Here is a 15,932-nt window from a genome sequence, read left to right on the forward strand (position 1 = left end):
AAAAAGCAACTCGAGCAGTACCTCCCACCCTTCCTTTTTGCTTGTGGCCCCTCCTCCATAGATATAACAATTTAGTAATATCGTTATGTAACGCAGAGCAACTGTTTAAGGGGGCCTTCCCACATTATATCCCGATTGCAAATGAAAAAAGAAAAAAGAAAAAAAAGTTAGGCTGCGATCACACTGGCTGCGCTTTACATCACCAGCGGACTTCCAGTCACTACTGAGTACCGACATTCGAATTTTGTTAAAAACCTTCGGTCGGATCGCTACCAAAATATCAGTTACAAGCAGATTGTAAGCAGAAATCTGCGTTCAATGTGATCGCGCCCATAATGCTTTTGCCAGAGACTGGAGGTACTTTTTTGAGTTGCACCAGTCTGGTTGCAATGGATAACCTTCCACAAAAACGGTCAAGGGCAAAGCAGGCCCCTAAAGGCATTAGAACCACACTCAATGAATGAAAACGTCGAGAGACAAGCAATATAACACGTTGATCTAAAGTAGGCATGTGTCTGCACCCATGTTAGCATGGAAACTGGCCACAACAGATAAAGGTAACAAAAATATCAACCAAAATTAACACATATTAACATAATGTGGCCGCCTTCTTCCCCTTACACACTCACACCCTCCCCCCACACTCCCCTTACACTCCCCACCCTAGTTAAGTCATTTTTCATGGTCTGCAATTTTGGAGAGAGTTTCCCACCATCAAGGCCGAGCAGGACTTTTTGGACAAATTCAAATGTGTTCTTTAAGGCCTTTGGATAGCTAAGATGCAATGCATACATGAGCCCAAAAAGGACAAGAAATGCATCAGCATGTGTGAGGACACTCATCACAATAGCACCTTCTATCACAACAGACACCCTCAGGGCATTGTAGATGCTTGCATCATTCTCGCGTGAGAAGGTGAGAAGGCCCAGAATAACACCGCCGAGGTCGGGTTCATCAGAATCATCCTGGATGAACAGAAAGACAGAAATTAAAGACGAAGACCAACAGTCAGTGGAAAAAGTTTGTTCACCCTTTTCTAAATTCTTACATTTTAATTTGGTCATTAAATATGGTCTGATCTTCACCAGAATCGAATGGATGAACAGTGTTTTGACCAATACCACCCAGACAATTATATTTTACCCTGCTTTTAATGGCCATAAAATGTAAACATCCACAGGACAGTGAGGCATGAGTAAGCACACCCTTGGCTAAGCATACTTCAAAAGCTAATTAGAGAAATTCAGACAAACTATGAAATCTGTCCAATTCAGTTGCGTAATATTCTATTCAATTGCTCAGGTGTTGCTTAAAGCTGCCCTGAACAGTGGAAAACACACACCAGTTAAGAATTATGTCTTGATGGAAATATTTTTCTGAAGACCTATGATCAAGAGTTATCGATTTGTATAAGGCTCCAAAAGGTGATGAAACCATCTCTAACAATCTTGACACTCACAAAGGCATGGTTACCGAATGTGTGCGTGATATGACGATATAAAACCATGAATAATATGAACGAGTAGAAGATCGAAGACAATCTGCCTAAGTGGAGAAGTCGTATAGATTGTGTAGATTGTCTTAGAGCGAGGATCCTTACTTTATCAGTGATGTTTACTTAGTGTTATCCTCACTTATTTTGTATTGTTTACTATATTCCAATACAGCACTTTATCAGTGTCAGTTTGCTTACATTCATATGTGCTTACCCTTGCATATTTTGGGCATCCAGCACAAACATGAATAGAAGCATTTCAAAAAAGTTGAATATTTTGAAATCATCATTTTCAATTCAGACATCATAAAAATGATACTTTCTGAACTACACGTCAATGTTCAAATCTTGGGTAGGAATCTTTGCCTTATTTACAGCCATGATGCGCCTTAGCATTGAAGTCAATGACCCAAGCATTGCATTGGAGTTATGGAAGCCCATATATCCTTGATGCTTTGCTGTCAGAAGTCTTCCATTTTTGAACCTAGTGACCCTCATTTCCCTCTTGATTATACCCAATAGATTACCATACAACGTTTTCGTGCTTTGGTGGTATGGGGATTCTAACTTGCTAGACCTAAAGCCATATTGAGAATCAATGGAATGTTACGAAGAGGAATTTCAGGGACAATTCACACAAAAATAAAGACTTGAATGCAACCAAAAGCTGACAAGTAATCTGGGAAATGAGGGTCATCAGATCAAAAAAAAAAAAAAAAAAAAAAACACTTCACATTTTATCAGAACCATTAACAGTGCAAGATCTGATGGTGACTCAGGAGATTCACTGTGCAGGTCCTGAATAATTCTGCCACATCATGCAGATATAGAGGCAAGGCTTGTAGAGCTGTGGTGCGTCTGCTGTGGACGTCATGGGATTCCTATTCAGATAAACAAAAGCACAGAAAAAAACCCTAATCATGGAAAAGCGTATTTTAAAACCAATGCAACCAGAACATGTCATACGACTCATGTACAATGCTTCAAAAACAAAGGGAAGACAAAAACAATACAACTCCAGGTCAATCATACGTCTGATACCAGCCTGTCCAGTTAAGAAGCGACACTCCTTGCAAGTTCATTTTGCCTACTTTTGAGTCTCAAAAAAAGCGCTATAAAAAAATGATTTATTATTATTAACTTTTGTGCAAAACTTTGCTAACAATGGGTAGAAATTACCAAAGGAGGCCATAACCAAAATAGGCCCTAATAATGTATTTGTCCAGTGGTTATCAACCATTTTTTTTTCACCCTTTCTGGCTGATTGTGACGCATGCATCTTTATTTTTCTTCACACCCCACTGAAGTAGAGCTACTTATCCAAGAAACCGCCTCGTGGTACCAACAGGGTTGCAAAATTGTCAAAATGCATGAGTCACCAAGAATTTAGACAAAGCATGAGAAGAGAACAAGTCTGTGACACCACCAGACAAATAACCATTTCAGGGGCATATTTTGGTAAGCTTTAATTTCTAACTATTGCTTAATTTTGGAACTGCTTGGTCATATTATGTATTAAGCACTGGCAGGTGGTCATGGCTCTGCCTGAGGTTTCTTCCTCAAATGGGTTTTTTCCCTTCAAATAGTTTTTTTTATACCCCAAATATTTTCAAATCAAACTAAAAGGGGGTTTTTCCCTCACCCCTGTTACCACCAGGGGCTAGGTTTTCATGTTCTGATGATGCTATGCTTAATTCTCTCTTCTCTTCTTTCTTTCCTCTTCCTTGTTTCTGTTGTTCTTTGTGCTAAACAATTTGTTTGTTCAATGAGCTAAATTTACTGTATGAATTGTGCTATACAAATAAAATTATTATTATTATTGTTAATTTTTCACAACAGTAGGAAAAAATTGTAGGATCCACAATGAGTGTTGCCTCGTAACTGGACAAGCGGGCATAACAGAAGTATTATTGAGTTGGAGCTGCATTGCGTCGTTTCGGTGTCCTCATTGCCATTGTGGTCGTCAAATACACTGCTCCAAAAAGTAAAGTTCATCTTAAACCTTTACCTGCTCATCATGAAGCTTTAAAATGCTGGCCAGAGCATCTGCAGTCTTGCCTGTTTTTGCAGCCTTCTGTCGAAATAGTGTCATCATCTGAGGAAGATGGCGGTCCAGCGCTGCATAGAAGGTGTTGGGCAGGTTCTGGTTCGTGATTCTCTGATATTCTGCATATATCTGCATACATTGCACAAAAATGAGGAAAATACATTACAATCAGAAAGCTCTGACTACAAATAAATGTGATTCCTATACAGTTGCGTGCAATTTAAGAGCTGATTCATGTTAATCACCTCAGATTCCATTTTGAGAGCTGGCCAGAGGTCCATTATCTCATTGACTGGAGGGCAGGAGACAACAACAGTCTGTCTGCGTAGAGGGAATGTGGCCTCCATCAGTTTTCGGATGAAGGACAGGTCCTTTTCAGTCTTCTGGCATTCATCAACAATCATCTGCCTCAACTTTTCGAGGTGTGACTCATTCTTTCCTTCAGGGAAGTTGGGCAGGAAATTCACCTCCGCACGCTTTGGTCGTTTTATATTGGAATGGGAAGATTCTCTCTCAGGGTGGCTCTTACTCCTTTTACCAGCATTGACCGCAACTTCTCTACATCCAGCCCGTCTCATCTTGTTTCTATAATTTCCCATTTTAAACTTAATTGAGTTTTTCCACCCATTCCACCCCGTTTCAGACCCTGCTTCGGTCAGACATGAATGTTTAGCCACAAGCGCCTCAGCTGCCATTGCAATTTCCATGTCATTCGGATAAGCTTTAAAACCATAAATGGTGGAAGCCAGATTGTCCAAGATGTTGTGCTTCATGTCACGGGTTATGTTGAGGTGGGTATTGTTCTTCTCATATTCTAGATTTCCGTTCCTCAGCATCAGCTCCACATCGAATGAGAACGTTGGGATAGGAAAAGGCGGCCACCTGCTCAGACGCTCTGGAGATGAGACGTCAGACAGCAACACTGTTGATGAAATTGAGCTTGAGTCTTCAGAGAAAGTGATGTGTACAACAGATTTCTGTGGCAGTTCATTAATATCCGTCAGGGCAGTCAGTTTTCCATCAAAATCTGGGTCTTCGTAAAGAAGGTCAACATCAAGGTCGAGTTCCAGTTCACGTTTTAGGGTCAGGATTAGTGAGTCAACAGAGTCAGGTCGAGATTGCAGTTTCAGCTTCCGGGGTGGCTGGTCTGGTATAACTACCCTGAGCAACAAGGCCGGGGATGTATCAGTCATTGTGCTAGAAACAAACAAAAAAAGAACAGATTACAGCATCATACTGTGCAGCTTCACTTAGCAAGAGCACTGTGCAGGATTGTGGCCAGAGTAGATATTACAACTGTGTGTGTGTGTGTGTGTGTGTGTGTGTGTGTGTGTGTGTGTGTGTGTGTTCCTTACATTAACACCGTTTTACATGTATAAACCTCTTCGGGGTGAGAATAAGAGCACCATCCACGTGGTATGCTGGGAGGGGGACAATGTCATTCAAATTGGCCTGTGTGTGGACAGAAAAGCTTTCTTTCAAAGTCAGCTCATAAGAACATAGATGCTCTACATACCAAGACTCATAATCAGAACACAAAAAAGACACATTGGTATTACAAAGCAAAATCTGTTCAATTTTGCAAAACTTAGATAGCCCACCACTTGCTCCTACACACAGAAACATTCCACAGACATAGTCTGTGCCATCAATGGTCACTTTTGAGGTCTTCAAGATTGTGTCAGTAGTGGTGTGTTCTCTGATGTGTAGTTGAGCAACCTCTGGCAACGATGAAACCAAAACAGAGTCAACCCTGGTTGCTTGAGTGTTTGGCTTGAAAAATGATTGGGAAGCAAGATGGTATGCCATCATATGCTGATGCCTGATTGCCATGGTCTTCAAAATGTTTTTGAAATTTTGCACATCATGCACTACTCTTTTAAAAAAGCGGTGCTTTGCTTCAAAGCGCATGGTCCAAAGATGCAGGAGGGGCCCAAAGCATTTTATTAAGGCAGGATAGTGCTCCACATAGTGGTGCTTTGGACGGAGCCTTACCTCTGGGAAAACTTCAAGCAGTGCCTGTCTGTGATCACTGATCTTGAAAGCCAAATAGTCCAGAGTTTCATCTGTAAATGATGGGCATAAAGCCAGCTCCACAACTTCCTTGAGCTCCATTAAAACTGCCCACACCCGATCACCCTCTGGCACTACACTGCCAATAAGCAGCGGAAGAAGTCGGAGGAGAGTAGCATTTTCATGCCCATTACCTCCTATTGTTCCTCGAGAAAAAGAAGTCTGTGGAAGAGGCTGAGGTCTGTTCACTTTATCAGCATGTTGATACGGGAATGTGGAAATCCTGTTGTTCAAAAAGTCCAACGTGAAATACTTCAGTCGGATCATCTCTTTAAGACAAAGACTGAGCTCCATTGGAACTATGCCTTCCAAAAGATCATGGAGTATGTCTGGAGGAAACCCTGTGAGAGCATGGAAGTAATCCAGAGACTCCTGCAAGACACAGCCACCTTTAACACCAAAGTGGCTGCGCAAAGTGTCACTTTCTTTAACGGTTTGCACATGCAGGTCATGGCTGGTTTTAGTTCTCAACGCAAACGTCTCATCTCTGACTTGGGATTCTTGATACTGTTCAACTGAGCCCAAGCAGAATCTGCAAACAAAGCCTGATGTGAAAGACTCTACAAACCCACCTAGTCCATGGGCGGCCAAATTGTCCGCAGACACACAAAAGACAGTGCCTTTGACATTTTGGCCAAGTCTTTCAATGAAGACACCATCCATTTCCAAAGTATGAACATCACGCAGCAATGGAGCAAGTACAGCTGCATAGCCATACTTGCGGAGATCTGCCACTTTTACCAGTATTGCTAATTGTATAGCATGTAATGTTGACCTGTATTTTGGAGGAAGATTAGCAAGTATCCAATATACAGCACAGACCTTGTGAATTTTGCGCGACGTACCAAGCGGATTGCAAAGTTCCAAATCATCAATATACAACTGGAGTGGTAAGACGAGATCCCCAGTTGACAGCAACTCATTTTCCAAGAAGTAAGAGCCATTGGCGCATGAAGCATATTGACTGAATTCAGGATTTGTTTCAGAAATCTTCTCAAGAATATCTGTGCTTCTTAACAGCTCTTGAATCATTGAAAGTATAGGAACATACATGATGGTATGGCCAGGCTCCAACTGGTACTCCACTGGCATTACACATGGATAGTTGTGCTCTATAAAGGTTTTTCTGCGCTTTGATGAACTCAATTCAGCACCTTTACAAGTTGAATTTGACAGAACATTGCAGTCAACGACAGCAGCAACAACTTCACTTAGTGCAGATTCTGAAACAAAGTGACCATTTTTTGTAAGTACATCATGAACTGCCTCTTTGATAAGTGGCTCAGATAGAGAGAAGATTTCATTCAAGTGGTCTACTATTTCCTGAGTGGCAGTGTTGGAGATATGCAGGATAGCCTGCATCTTTAAGAATAAAGACGATACATTCTTCTTCAGCTGATTTCTAAGACTGACTGTCTCAACATGATCCCTATTCTCCAGTTCCCTGCTCAGACCAGGGCATTCTTCACAAGTTTCCTCTGAAACAGTGGTCAGATTACGTGGATCCTCACTGGCAATCTCAGTTTTAAAGTCTGACACAAGATCTGCTTGGTGTTCTCGACTTTGGTGTGTATTGAACGAGGAGTACACATTTGTGCTGTATGAGCAATCTTTATATGGGCACTCCACAGTTTCATGGTTTTTCAAATGTCTACGAAGATGACTGAAAACAGCAGATTCAGAAAGGGGCTGCTGAAATGTGCATAAAGGGCATTTAAATAGCACAGGACCCTGACTGTGCAGAGAATGACTGACTACTTGCTCTGGATGACATCTCGATAGATGTGCTTTCAGTGCAGGAAATGTTTGACATGTAAAAATGCAGTCAGTGTAGAGGCAGGGCAGAGGGCTGATTCTGGAACAGTGACTGTGTTGCAGTCTATAGTGAGTAATTAAGCCTGATTTTGTGTTGAAAGCAGCTGTGCACAACTTACAGTTCCAGGTCATATTGGAGCAATCAACCTAAAAGTTAAAGAAAACAACAACAATAGTTTAGACCTCTCACTTTTGAAACTGTTGCGTACACCATCATTATCATTGGTTTGCAACAACATTACCATGGATGAAGGACAAAAACAGTTTTGTCATGTCATGTCATGTCATTTCCAAAAAGAAAGGTACAAACTGCTTAGCAACGGTACTTTAGAAGGGGTCCAGTCATGACTACATTATTTTTTATTATTATTATTATTATTTTAACATGGGTGTCGTTTTATTAGGCATCACATACGTTCAAACTTGGAGGCGAAGGACCACCACAACGAACTTGTGCTCAATATTTAAAAGTTTTAACTTATTAAAATATTTAAAAGTTTTAACTTTCAACACATTGATCCAAATCGTCTAACTTCACATTATTTTGTCCTGTTAAACTCTCAACGATAGAGGTAACTGAATTTGAATTTGACACTTACCGTACCAATTGAAGTCACTTTCACCAAGGGCCTCATGTACGAATACTTGTGTGCATTTCCTACTGAAACTTGGCGTACGCCAAAACCCGGAAACTGTCGTACGCACAAAAATATTCAGATGTATCAAAGTGTGCGTTCGCATGGATCCAAGCACTTTTCTTTTGTACATCCTAATCAACGTGGAATTGAGCGCACGTGCAACTCCTCCCTGTCCACGCCCCATTTACATATGCAAATCTATTTAAATAGGCCCTGGACCTGAGATTTCACCTCTTTGTCCATTCAGATAACGCGACGAACAAAGGAAAGAAAATGAATTTCACAGAGTCTGAGCTAAAGATTCTAGTGAATGAAGTGGAGATTCTGTTTGGTACCCTGTCAACAGGGATAAATATGACCAAAAAAAGACGTGAGTGGGAGCGTGTGTGTGAGGCTGTAAATGCCGTGGGATCCAAGCAGCGCACACACAGGTGTGGACAGGTGTGGCGCTGCGGCTGACATTTTACGCCCGATTTTACTGACAGGAATACTGAACACAGGGAGACAATCAGGGGCTTGTTAGAAAGCTCTGCAGCGCTAATTTCACAACCGGAAAATAAAGAAAATCAAAAACATGATATTTGAATTCGCACATGCCCAAATATGCATTGGCACACTGGCACGGCTTCTGGGTAAGTAAAGAGTTTATTCATTTAATTGTCCCGTATGTAAACCAGCGTTACATACGGGACAATAAACGAATAGAAGCCACCTATCGCGCCAGCCTCCAGCCTGTTCCCAACCATGCTGTTAGTCATAATGAATGAGTCGTGCGTTGAACCAGGCCACCTTGCCACGATGTTAGTTAGCTGCATTTGCGCATCACATATGATTTGAACATTGATGGAATGAAAATGTTTCCTACTAACATAAAAAAAATCATCCTGTGATGGCGCTTTTATAGCAATGTGTGTGCAGTCAATAGCTCCGATTACATCAGGGAAACCGGCTCTCGCTGCAAACTGTGCTTTAATGTCGGCCTGTTCAACAGCATTGTACGGGAATCTGATGTACCAGGAAGACATTCGGATGATTCCGTCCCACACAGCTGGCATGGCTCGGCTCAGGGTTAACTGGCACACTCCTGACCGATCGGCCAGCTCCCGCTGGAATGCCCCTGTTGCCGGGAACCCCAGCGCAGTCAGGCAGCCGGCCCGCCGGCCCCCGTTGCGCTCTCGGGCCGGCCGCAGCTCTGCAGTAACTCCAGTAACACTGGCCTTGGTAACCGAAATCGGCTTATGAGCCAATTATCATGCAAGTAAATCCTCGCGTTCCTTAAGTCGCTCACGTTTGCAAGGTCCTCTAACAACGCTAACGCTGCCTTTGTTAATATCATTTTCTTCATTACATTACGCATGCTTTTATAACCACCTATATAATTGCAAACATGTGGGTGTGTTAATTGTTCATAAGTGTGTCTCTGATGTGCACATCACTCTGGTGACTACTTGGTTTCACATTATTAACAGTTTCCCAGCGTCACCTCTAAGTGTCGCCAAAGGAACAATAGCTGTAGAAATGTGCGTACGACAGCTATGAAATTGGCGTGGGGCACGCACATTTCTACGATTGTTTCACGTTTGATACATTTGAACGTGAGCGTGGAAAAGGACGTACGCCACTTTTTTGTGCGTACGCATGCTTTGTACATGAGGCCCCAAGCTCACTCCAAAAGATGGCTTGAGACGCCTGAAGACTTGAAGACAGATTAGCTTTCCCATACACGGGGTTTCCCAAAAGCCTCCTGAAGGGGCTAGCAAATCATACTCGGATACGTGTGTGGGTTAAGCCCGCCCTCTGTGTTTGCTACTGGATGAAGCTTCGACCAATCACAGGGTCGCTAAAATACCGCGTCATTGCCTTTTTGAAATGCTAGATTTTCATTGGTTCCAGTTTCTCTGCAAATGTAGAAACGGTCTAGACAGGGAGCTTGGCCAGACTTTGCAAGCAAATTCAAATGCAGCTGCACAGGAAGTATGGGCGTGCCCAGGCTAACTTATACAGCCAATGGGTGTAGATCAGGAAAAAAAAATAACGCACCAACTGCATAATGGATTAAGCCGTGTCTGAGAATATTGTGGCCTAAAGCCATATAAAACAAAGCCTCTTCCAGAGTGCATTTTCGTTGTGATGAATTTCAATTCAATTCAATTCAATTCAGCTTTATTGGCATGGTAAACATGTTTACATTGCCAAAGCGTGTAACAACAAAAAGCACAGATAAATGTTTTAACATAAAATACAGGAATATTAAATATTAATAATAATAATAATAATAATAATAATAATAACAACAACAACAATTGAATTGAATTTCTTTGGCCAATATTGTTGACTTACTTAAAAAAAATAGCCATATGTTATGCCAAAATACAAAGACATGTAGATATTCTCGGTATTTAATACTTAGCAATTAACTTGTTGACCCTCATACATAATTGAAGTTACATTGACTTATACTCACAATATTTCTACAAAATCAATAATTATTATTTAAAGTTACTCAAAAATGAAGAATTTGTTACAGAAACTTGATATATTTAAGTTAGTAGGACTATTACGAAACATTTGAGTATTCTAAACTTATTTATTTTAATTATGTTGAACATTCGGGTTTGCAGTGAGGAAAGAAGGAGCTGGAGTTCATGCAGGACTGCAGTAACTGGTGGTTGTTTGCATGAGATTTAAAAACATTTTTAAAGTTTTGTGTCCTCCTCACACATCGTTTAAAGTACGAATGCTTGCTCTCAAACCTCATTGTCCACAAGCGAATGAGTGGGCCAAGTCTCATGATCAGAGATGGGTAATGGAGGAGGTAGTGATGCTTTGGTTAAAGTTTTTCAGAGGGAAAGAGATGCTTCCTTGTTTCAAGATATTCTTGTATGTGGACCTGAAGGAAACTGACTTGGCCAGCAGATATCTTGGGCACACAGACTAACTCAGCCACTTCCTTTAGCATTATAACTAGCTGCCATACCTGGGTGTCTTTGATTCTGTCCCCAATAATGATGGGAAAAAGTCTCAGCAGACACAAATTCTCAGCTGCCTGCCCACCAACCGCAATGCCACGTTCACTGACTTCTGAAGGAATAGAACTAGCATCAAAACCAAGGTACTTGAACTGCTGGTTGAGCTGCTGGTAAGTCATCCATTTCTTTACCTTCACAAAGTACTGAATGTAAATGGATAGGTCATAGGCAACTACTCCTTCAAATATGTCATGGCCTATGCACGGTGGAAGGCCTGGCTGACACACATGAAAATACTGAAGACCATTGAAAAGTGAGTCAAAATTAACTCCATTTTAGGGCTGCCACTAACGATTATTTTGATAGTCAACTAATCACCGATTATTTTTTCGATTAGTCAACTAATCGGATCATACGTAAATTGACTGTCAAACATACAGCTTATCGCACCAGCATGCAGCTGATCAGATCATTAGCTTTCAGCTTGAAGTATGAGCTAACTGAAAATAAAAACAATTAAGATGATAGCTTATTAACCCTTTAACAGGGCTCTAAATTAACTTTTTTGATCACCAGCCAATGTGGCTGGTAAGTTTCTGAAGTTACCAGCCAATCAGAATTTCCACTAGCCACATTTTTTACTCTGCAAAAAAAAAAAAAAAAAAAAAAAAAAAAAAAAACAGATTATGAGAGCAACTGAATTAATTTGATCATTTTATTAACTACAGTGGTCCCTCGTTTATCGCGGGGGATACGTTCTAAAAATAACCCACAATAAACGAAATCCGCGAAGTAAGTTTTACAATTATTATACATGTTTTAAGGCTGTAAAACCCCTAACCACACACTTTTATACAGCTTTTTACACGCATTTTGTACAGTACTTCCTTAATCAGGACGCAGTGCGGTTCTCCCTTAGCCAATTTAGGACGCAGAACACAATGCGCGCTCATACTGTACAGTATGCTGTAAAAAAAAAGCATGCAAAATTACACTGATAAAAATCCGCGAAACAGCGAGTCCGTGAAAAGTGAACCGCGATATAGCGAGGGACGACTGTAAAGCTCTAAATTAATCTTACAATGAAGTTGGGAACTTAAGTACATACAAAAATTAACTAATTAACTAATTAACTATGTGGCATATTTACACATGTAGAAGCATGTTTAGAAGGGAAACCTGGGAAAATGTCCAAATCTGGGCAAGTAAACAAAGTCTGGAGGGCTAGGCACTCGCTTCTGAAACACTCCCGGTGTGATTTGAAGTCTCGTGCAGGACGGACCAAATACGCCACGCTCATGCAATGCACATGAAATGCAAATCGCAACATTGTGAATTCCTGGAGGGTCTGTGTTATGCTATCATTGACGGTACAATCAGGCATGACGCCGATTACCACTACTGCGCATGTGCGTAAGGGTGTGTGTGTGCGTATGTGACAGAAAGGCAGACGCGGCAGTGGAAGCTGCAGCCGCAGTTTCGAGAGAAAAGCAAAGTAAAAAAAAAAAAACGATTTGTCGACTACTAAATTAGTTGTCAACGTTTTTCTTCGTCGACATAATCGTGACTAATCGTGGCAGCCCTACTCCATTTACAGTTGTTGTCTCACTGTCTTGTAGTAGCTGCACTGCCTCTTTGTAACTCTCAACAGTTCTCACTGGAAACTTGACACTCACTTTGTCCATGTCCTGTCTGAGTGCCAAGCAGTACCTTCAACAGTGAGAGGAGGTACTGAAATTTTCAGCATAACCTCCAATGCAGTGGGATCCCAAATTGTCACCAACAATGCATAAGACTGTTGCTCGTACAGTATGACCTGAAGAAGTGACAAGCCCATTATTCTCTAGCTCTCTCAAGTCTGAGAACATTTTTGAAAACACTTTCTCATGTCCAAAGTATTTGAAATCTCGCTGTGTGTACAAAAGTAAGAGCTGCAGCTAATCAACACTTCTATCAACACCGATAGAACGGCTGAAAGTTGGCAAGTGTGAAGACCACCCCCACTATCTTGTGCTTTTTCTTTGCTGAGCCAAGAGGGTTGACTACCTCAAAAGTGTCCTGGTATAAAATAAGCTTTAGATTTATACCTGGCTGCATACACAGAGCATTTGTCTTGAACACTGATCCATCACACACATCAATCAACACCCCAGGAGGAGGGACATTTTGAGTCTTCCCACATTCTTGCCATACAACAGGATCTTTTAGCATAGCTTTCAGTGTTTCTTTGAGAGGGATATACTGTACATACCTGTCACTTCTGTTGTCATCTGTCGCTAGATGAATAGGTTGTGGGTGAACATAGTTGAATTTGGAAAAACTGCTTCCTGGTATATCCTGTAGAGAGAGTAGTACTGCATGAAGAATGCAAATCTGTCAAACTACTTAAAGCTTCATCAACATCAGAGTCACAGAGGTTTGTTCTGCCTTTAAGTACCTCTTTGAATTGCTTTTTTGTGTGCTGACTGCAAATCATACAGAGATTTTTTGTGTACAAGGCTCTCAAATCAATATCATCTGGCATGTCCACAGTTTCAGGAACATTTTCAGCTGTACCACCTTCCATCACATCAGATGCTGGCTCAGTACTCACCAACTCTACAGAACATGTAGCAGATACTTGCCCTGCTGTTGCGTGTTTGTGGATTCTGGATATATGGGAAGTAAATGAAGACCTTACTTTAAATGTTTTGCCACATTTAGCAAATGGACAATTTACTAACTCACTTTTGGAAAGATGTGACCTGAGATGTGCAAGATGGTCTTTGAGATCTGTGTACTGTTTCTGACAACTTATGTTCTCACATGTATATGGTCCTTGCATAATGTCCAATTCTGACACAGATGGGTTATTATGGTGTCTATAACAATGCGTTTTAAAAGCACTGTATTTGACAAACAGACATTTGCAGTCAGCAACACAACATGGAAAACTGGGCATTAGCTTCATGTCTATGTAGTATTTGGTGGTCTACATAACATTTTACTGATGTTAACGAAAGGCTACAGAAGCGGCATGGAATGACCTTCACCATTTCGCATTACACCAACAACTATAGGCAATAAAACACACTTGAAACTTAGAGACTTGTTCACACCAGAGCTAAAAGCTCAATGTACACGTTTTGTAGAAACGAACAAACCGCTTAACATGGTAGCATGGTAGAACCAGTGCTGCTTTGCAATGAAAACCAAGTCAGACCACTCAAAAAACCGTACGATATATTATTAGCAAAACGCGTAGTCAGTACATGTGTCGAATATAATTTGCATGGAGATACCCCTCAGCTGCAGTGCTGTTTTTTGCTAGTTTGGATGGATGCTACTGACTAGCACGAAGCTAGGGTACGCGGTAGAAACGGTGTTTCAATATCTACTCACAGTCACCAAACATACATTTCCACATTAAATTAATATAGAAAGTGTATTAACATTACCCACCGTGTTCACCACGTCTTTATCTGAGCAGGGAACAGGGTCCACGCGTCGGTCCGTTTTTGCTGCAGCAGCTGGGTTCATGCAGAGTTCGCCTCGAAACTTAGTTTGAAGCCGAGAGGGTGTGAGAGGGGGGAGGGGTAACTGCGCTCAATCCTTTCAAAATAGTACAGCTGTAACTTCGTCTGCAAGTGTCACCAGATCAAAACTTCGAGTTTAAACAAAGTATCACATTTAAAAACAAACACAAATATACCATATGTCCAATCTAAAGTCTGGATCAGGAATCACATGTGGGAAGAAAAAACCCAGAGAGCCTGTTAAGGCAGTCTAAATGCACTTATTTATCTAATTTATGAAGTATTGTGTATATAATTTTACTAATGAGAGGAAATAAATATTGCAAATATTGCCATATCGGTGGATGAATGGGAAGAGATAAATGAACAGAACAGCAGTGGAGAACAACTTGCTCCTTATCTTGGAGAGAACACAGGTGAAAGATTCTTTAAAACACCAGCACAGACATATGTCTGTATGTATGTGTGTTTGTGTGTGTGTATAATATAATAAAAATATAATATTTTTATTTATGTATTTATTTTCATTAGAAACACACTTCATCACGTCATGAAATCAGACGATGCAGATTCAAATTTCAAAGTTGGCGCCTATTTCCAGTTTGCTTCGTCCCGCCCATAACGACCAACCAGCCAAGTTTGAAGAACGACAGGCAGTTGGGATTAGCACTAGTGTCCACCAACGGAGGTTCAAAGTGGGCATGTCATGAGTCAATAACGTGAAAGACGTGTATGAGACAGCCACAACGGACATTGTCAACCAAACGCCGTTTGAGGTAAGTGTCCCAGATAACGCATGTGAACAATATTTTAATTCATTTTCATACCTCGAGTGGACAGCCTTGAAGCTAACGTTAGCAACCTATAAGCTATTAGCTGTTAGCAGATAGCTATCGTTTTGTATGGTTTTGTGACTAAGTGACTGATGGCAGCCAGCTCATTTTGTTTTACAGCTGAAGTATTAATTGTTATGCGCGCTTTCGGTCAAAGCCTTTTCTAACATGGCCAGCGTTTAGTCACAATTGTGTTGCTCTCTGCTGATGTATGTTCATAAAAGTCTGTGATTTGAATGCGGTCAAACTGCTCCATGCTGCTCTGTAATGTCCCACTCATCCTGCATGAGTCCCGCAGAGACTTGAGATCTAAGTTTTTTTAAATTAGTTTTGTTCCAGCATTAGCATGCTAAGTTAGCCTGCTCACCTCTGTCTTCCCTCGCTAGAGTCTACTCTGTTTTTTCACCAAGAGAGTTTATTTCTGTCTGTCGCTGCAGAGGTGGGGATGTTTGTTGTTTAAACAGGGGATTTTCACGCTGAACTGCTGCACTTCCGGTTACGGACTTTGTTGTTCACAGCCACTTCCAGTGAAAAGATGAGCTGCTCT

General features: G+C 41.2%; 1 protein-coding gene across 2 annotated transcripts; it reads right to left on the minus strand.

Annotated features, from left to right (window-relative positions):
* Positions 1–7,591, minus strand: LOC113745390 (uncharacterized). Of its 2 annotated transcripts, XM_027276933.1 has the most exons (6): positions 7,550–7,578; positions 4,898–4,994; positions 3,788–4,739; positions 3,504–3,671; positions 2,284–2,376; positions 1–965 (listed from the first exon to the last, which is right to left on the minus strand). In XM_027276933.1, the coding sequence occupies exons 3-6, from the start codon at positions 4,733–4,735 to the stop codon at positions 618–620; spliced, it is 1,557 nt and encodes a 518-aa protein (XP_027132734.1). In that variant the 5' UTR covers positions 4,736–4,739; positions 4,898–4,994; positions 7,550–7,578; the 3' UTR covers positions 1–617. The 2 variants fall into 2 exon arrangements, with proteins under 2 accessions (XP_027132734.1, XP_027132735.1); XM_027276934.1 differs by lacking the exon at positions 4,898–4,994 and having other exon boundaries at positions 3,788–4,464; positions 7,550–7,591.
* Positions 7,592–15,932: the final 8,341 nt, after the last annotated feature.

This window comes from Larimichthys crocea, unplaced genomic scaffold, assembly GCF_000972845.2.
Source record: "Larimichthys crocea isolate SSNF unplaced genomic scaffold, L_crocea_2.0 scaffold716, whole genome shotgun sequence".
Lineage (NCBI taxonomy): Eukaryota > Metazoa > Chordata > Actinopteri > Sciaenidae > Larimichthys > Larimichthys crocea.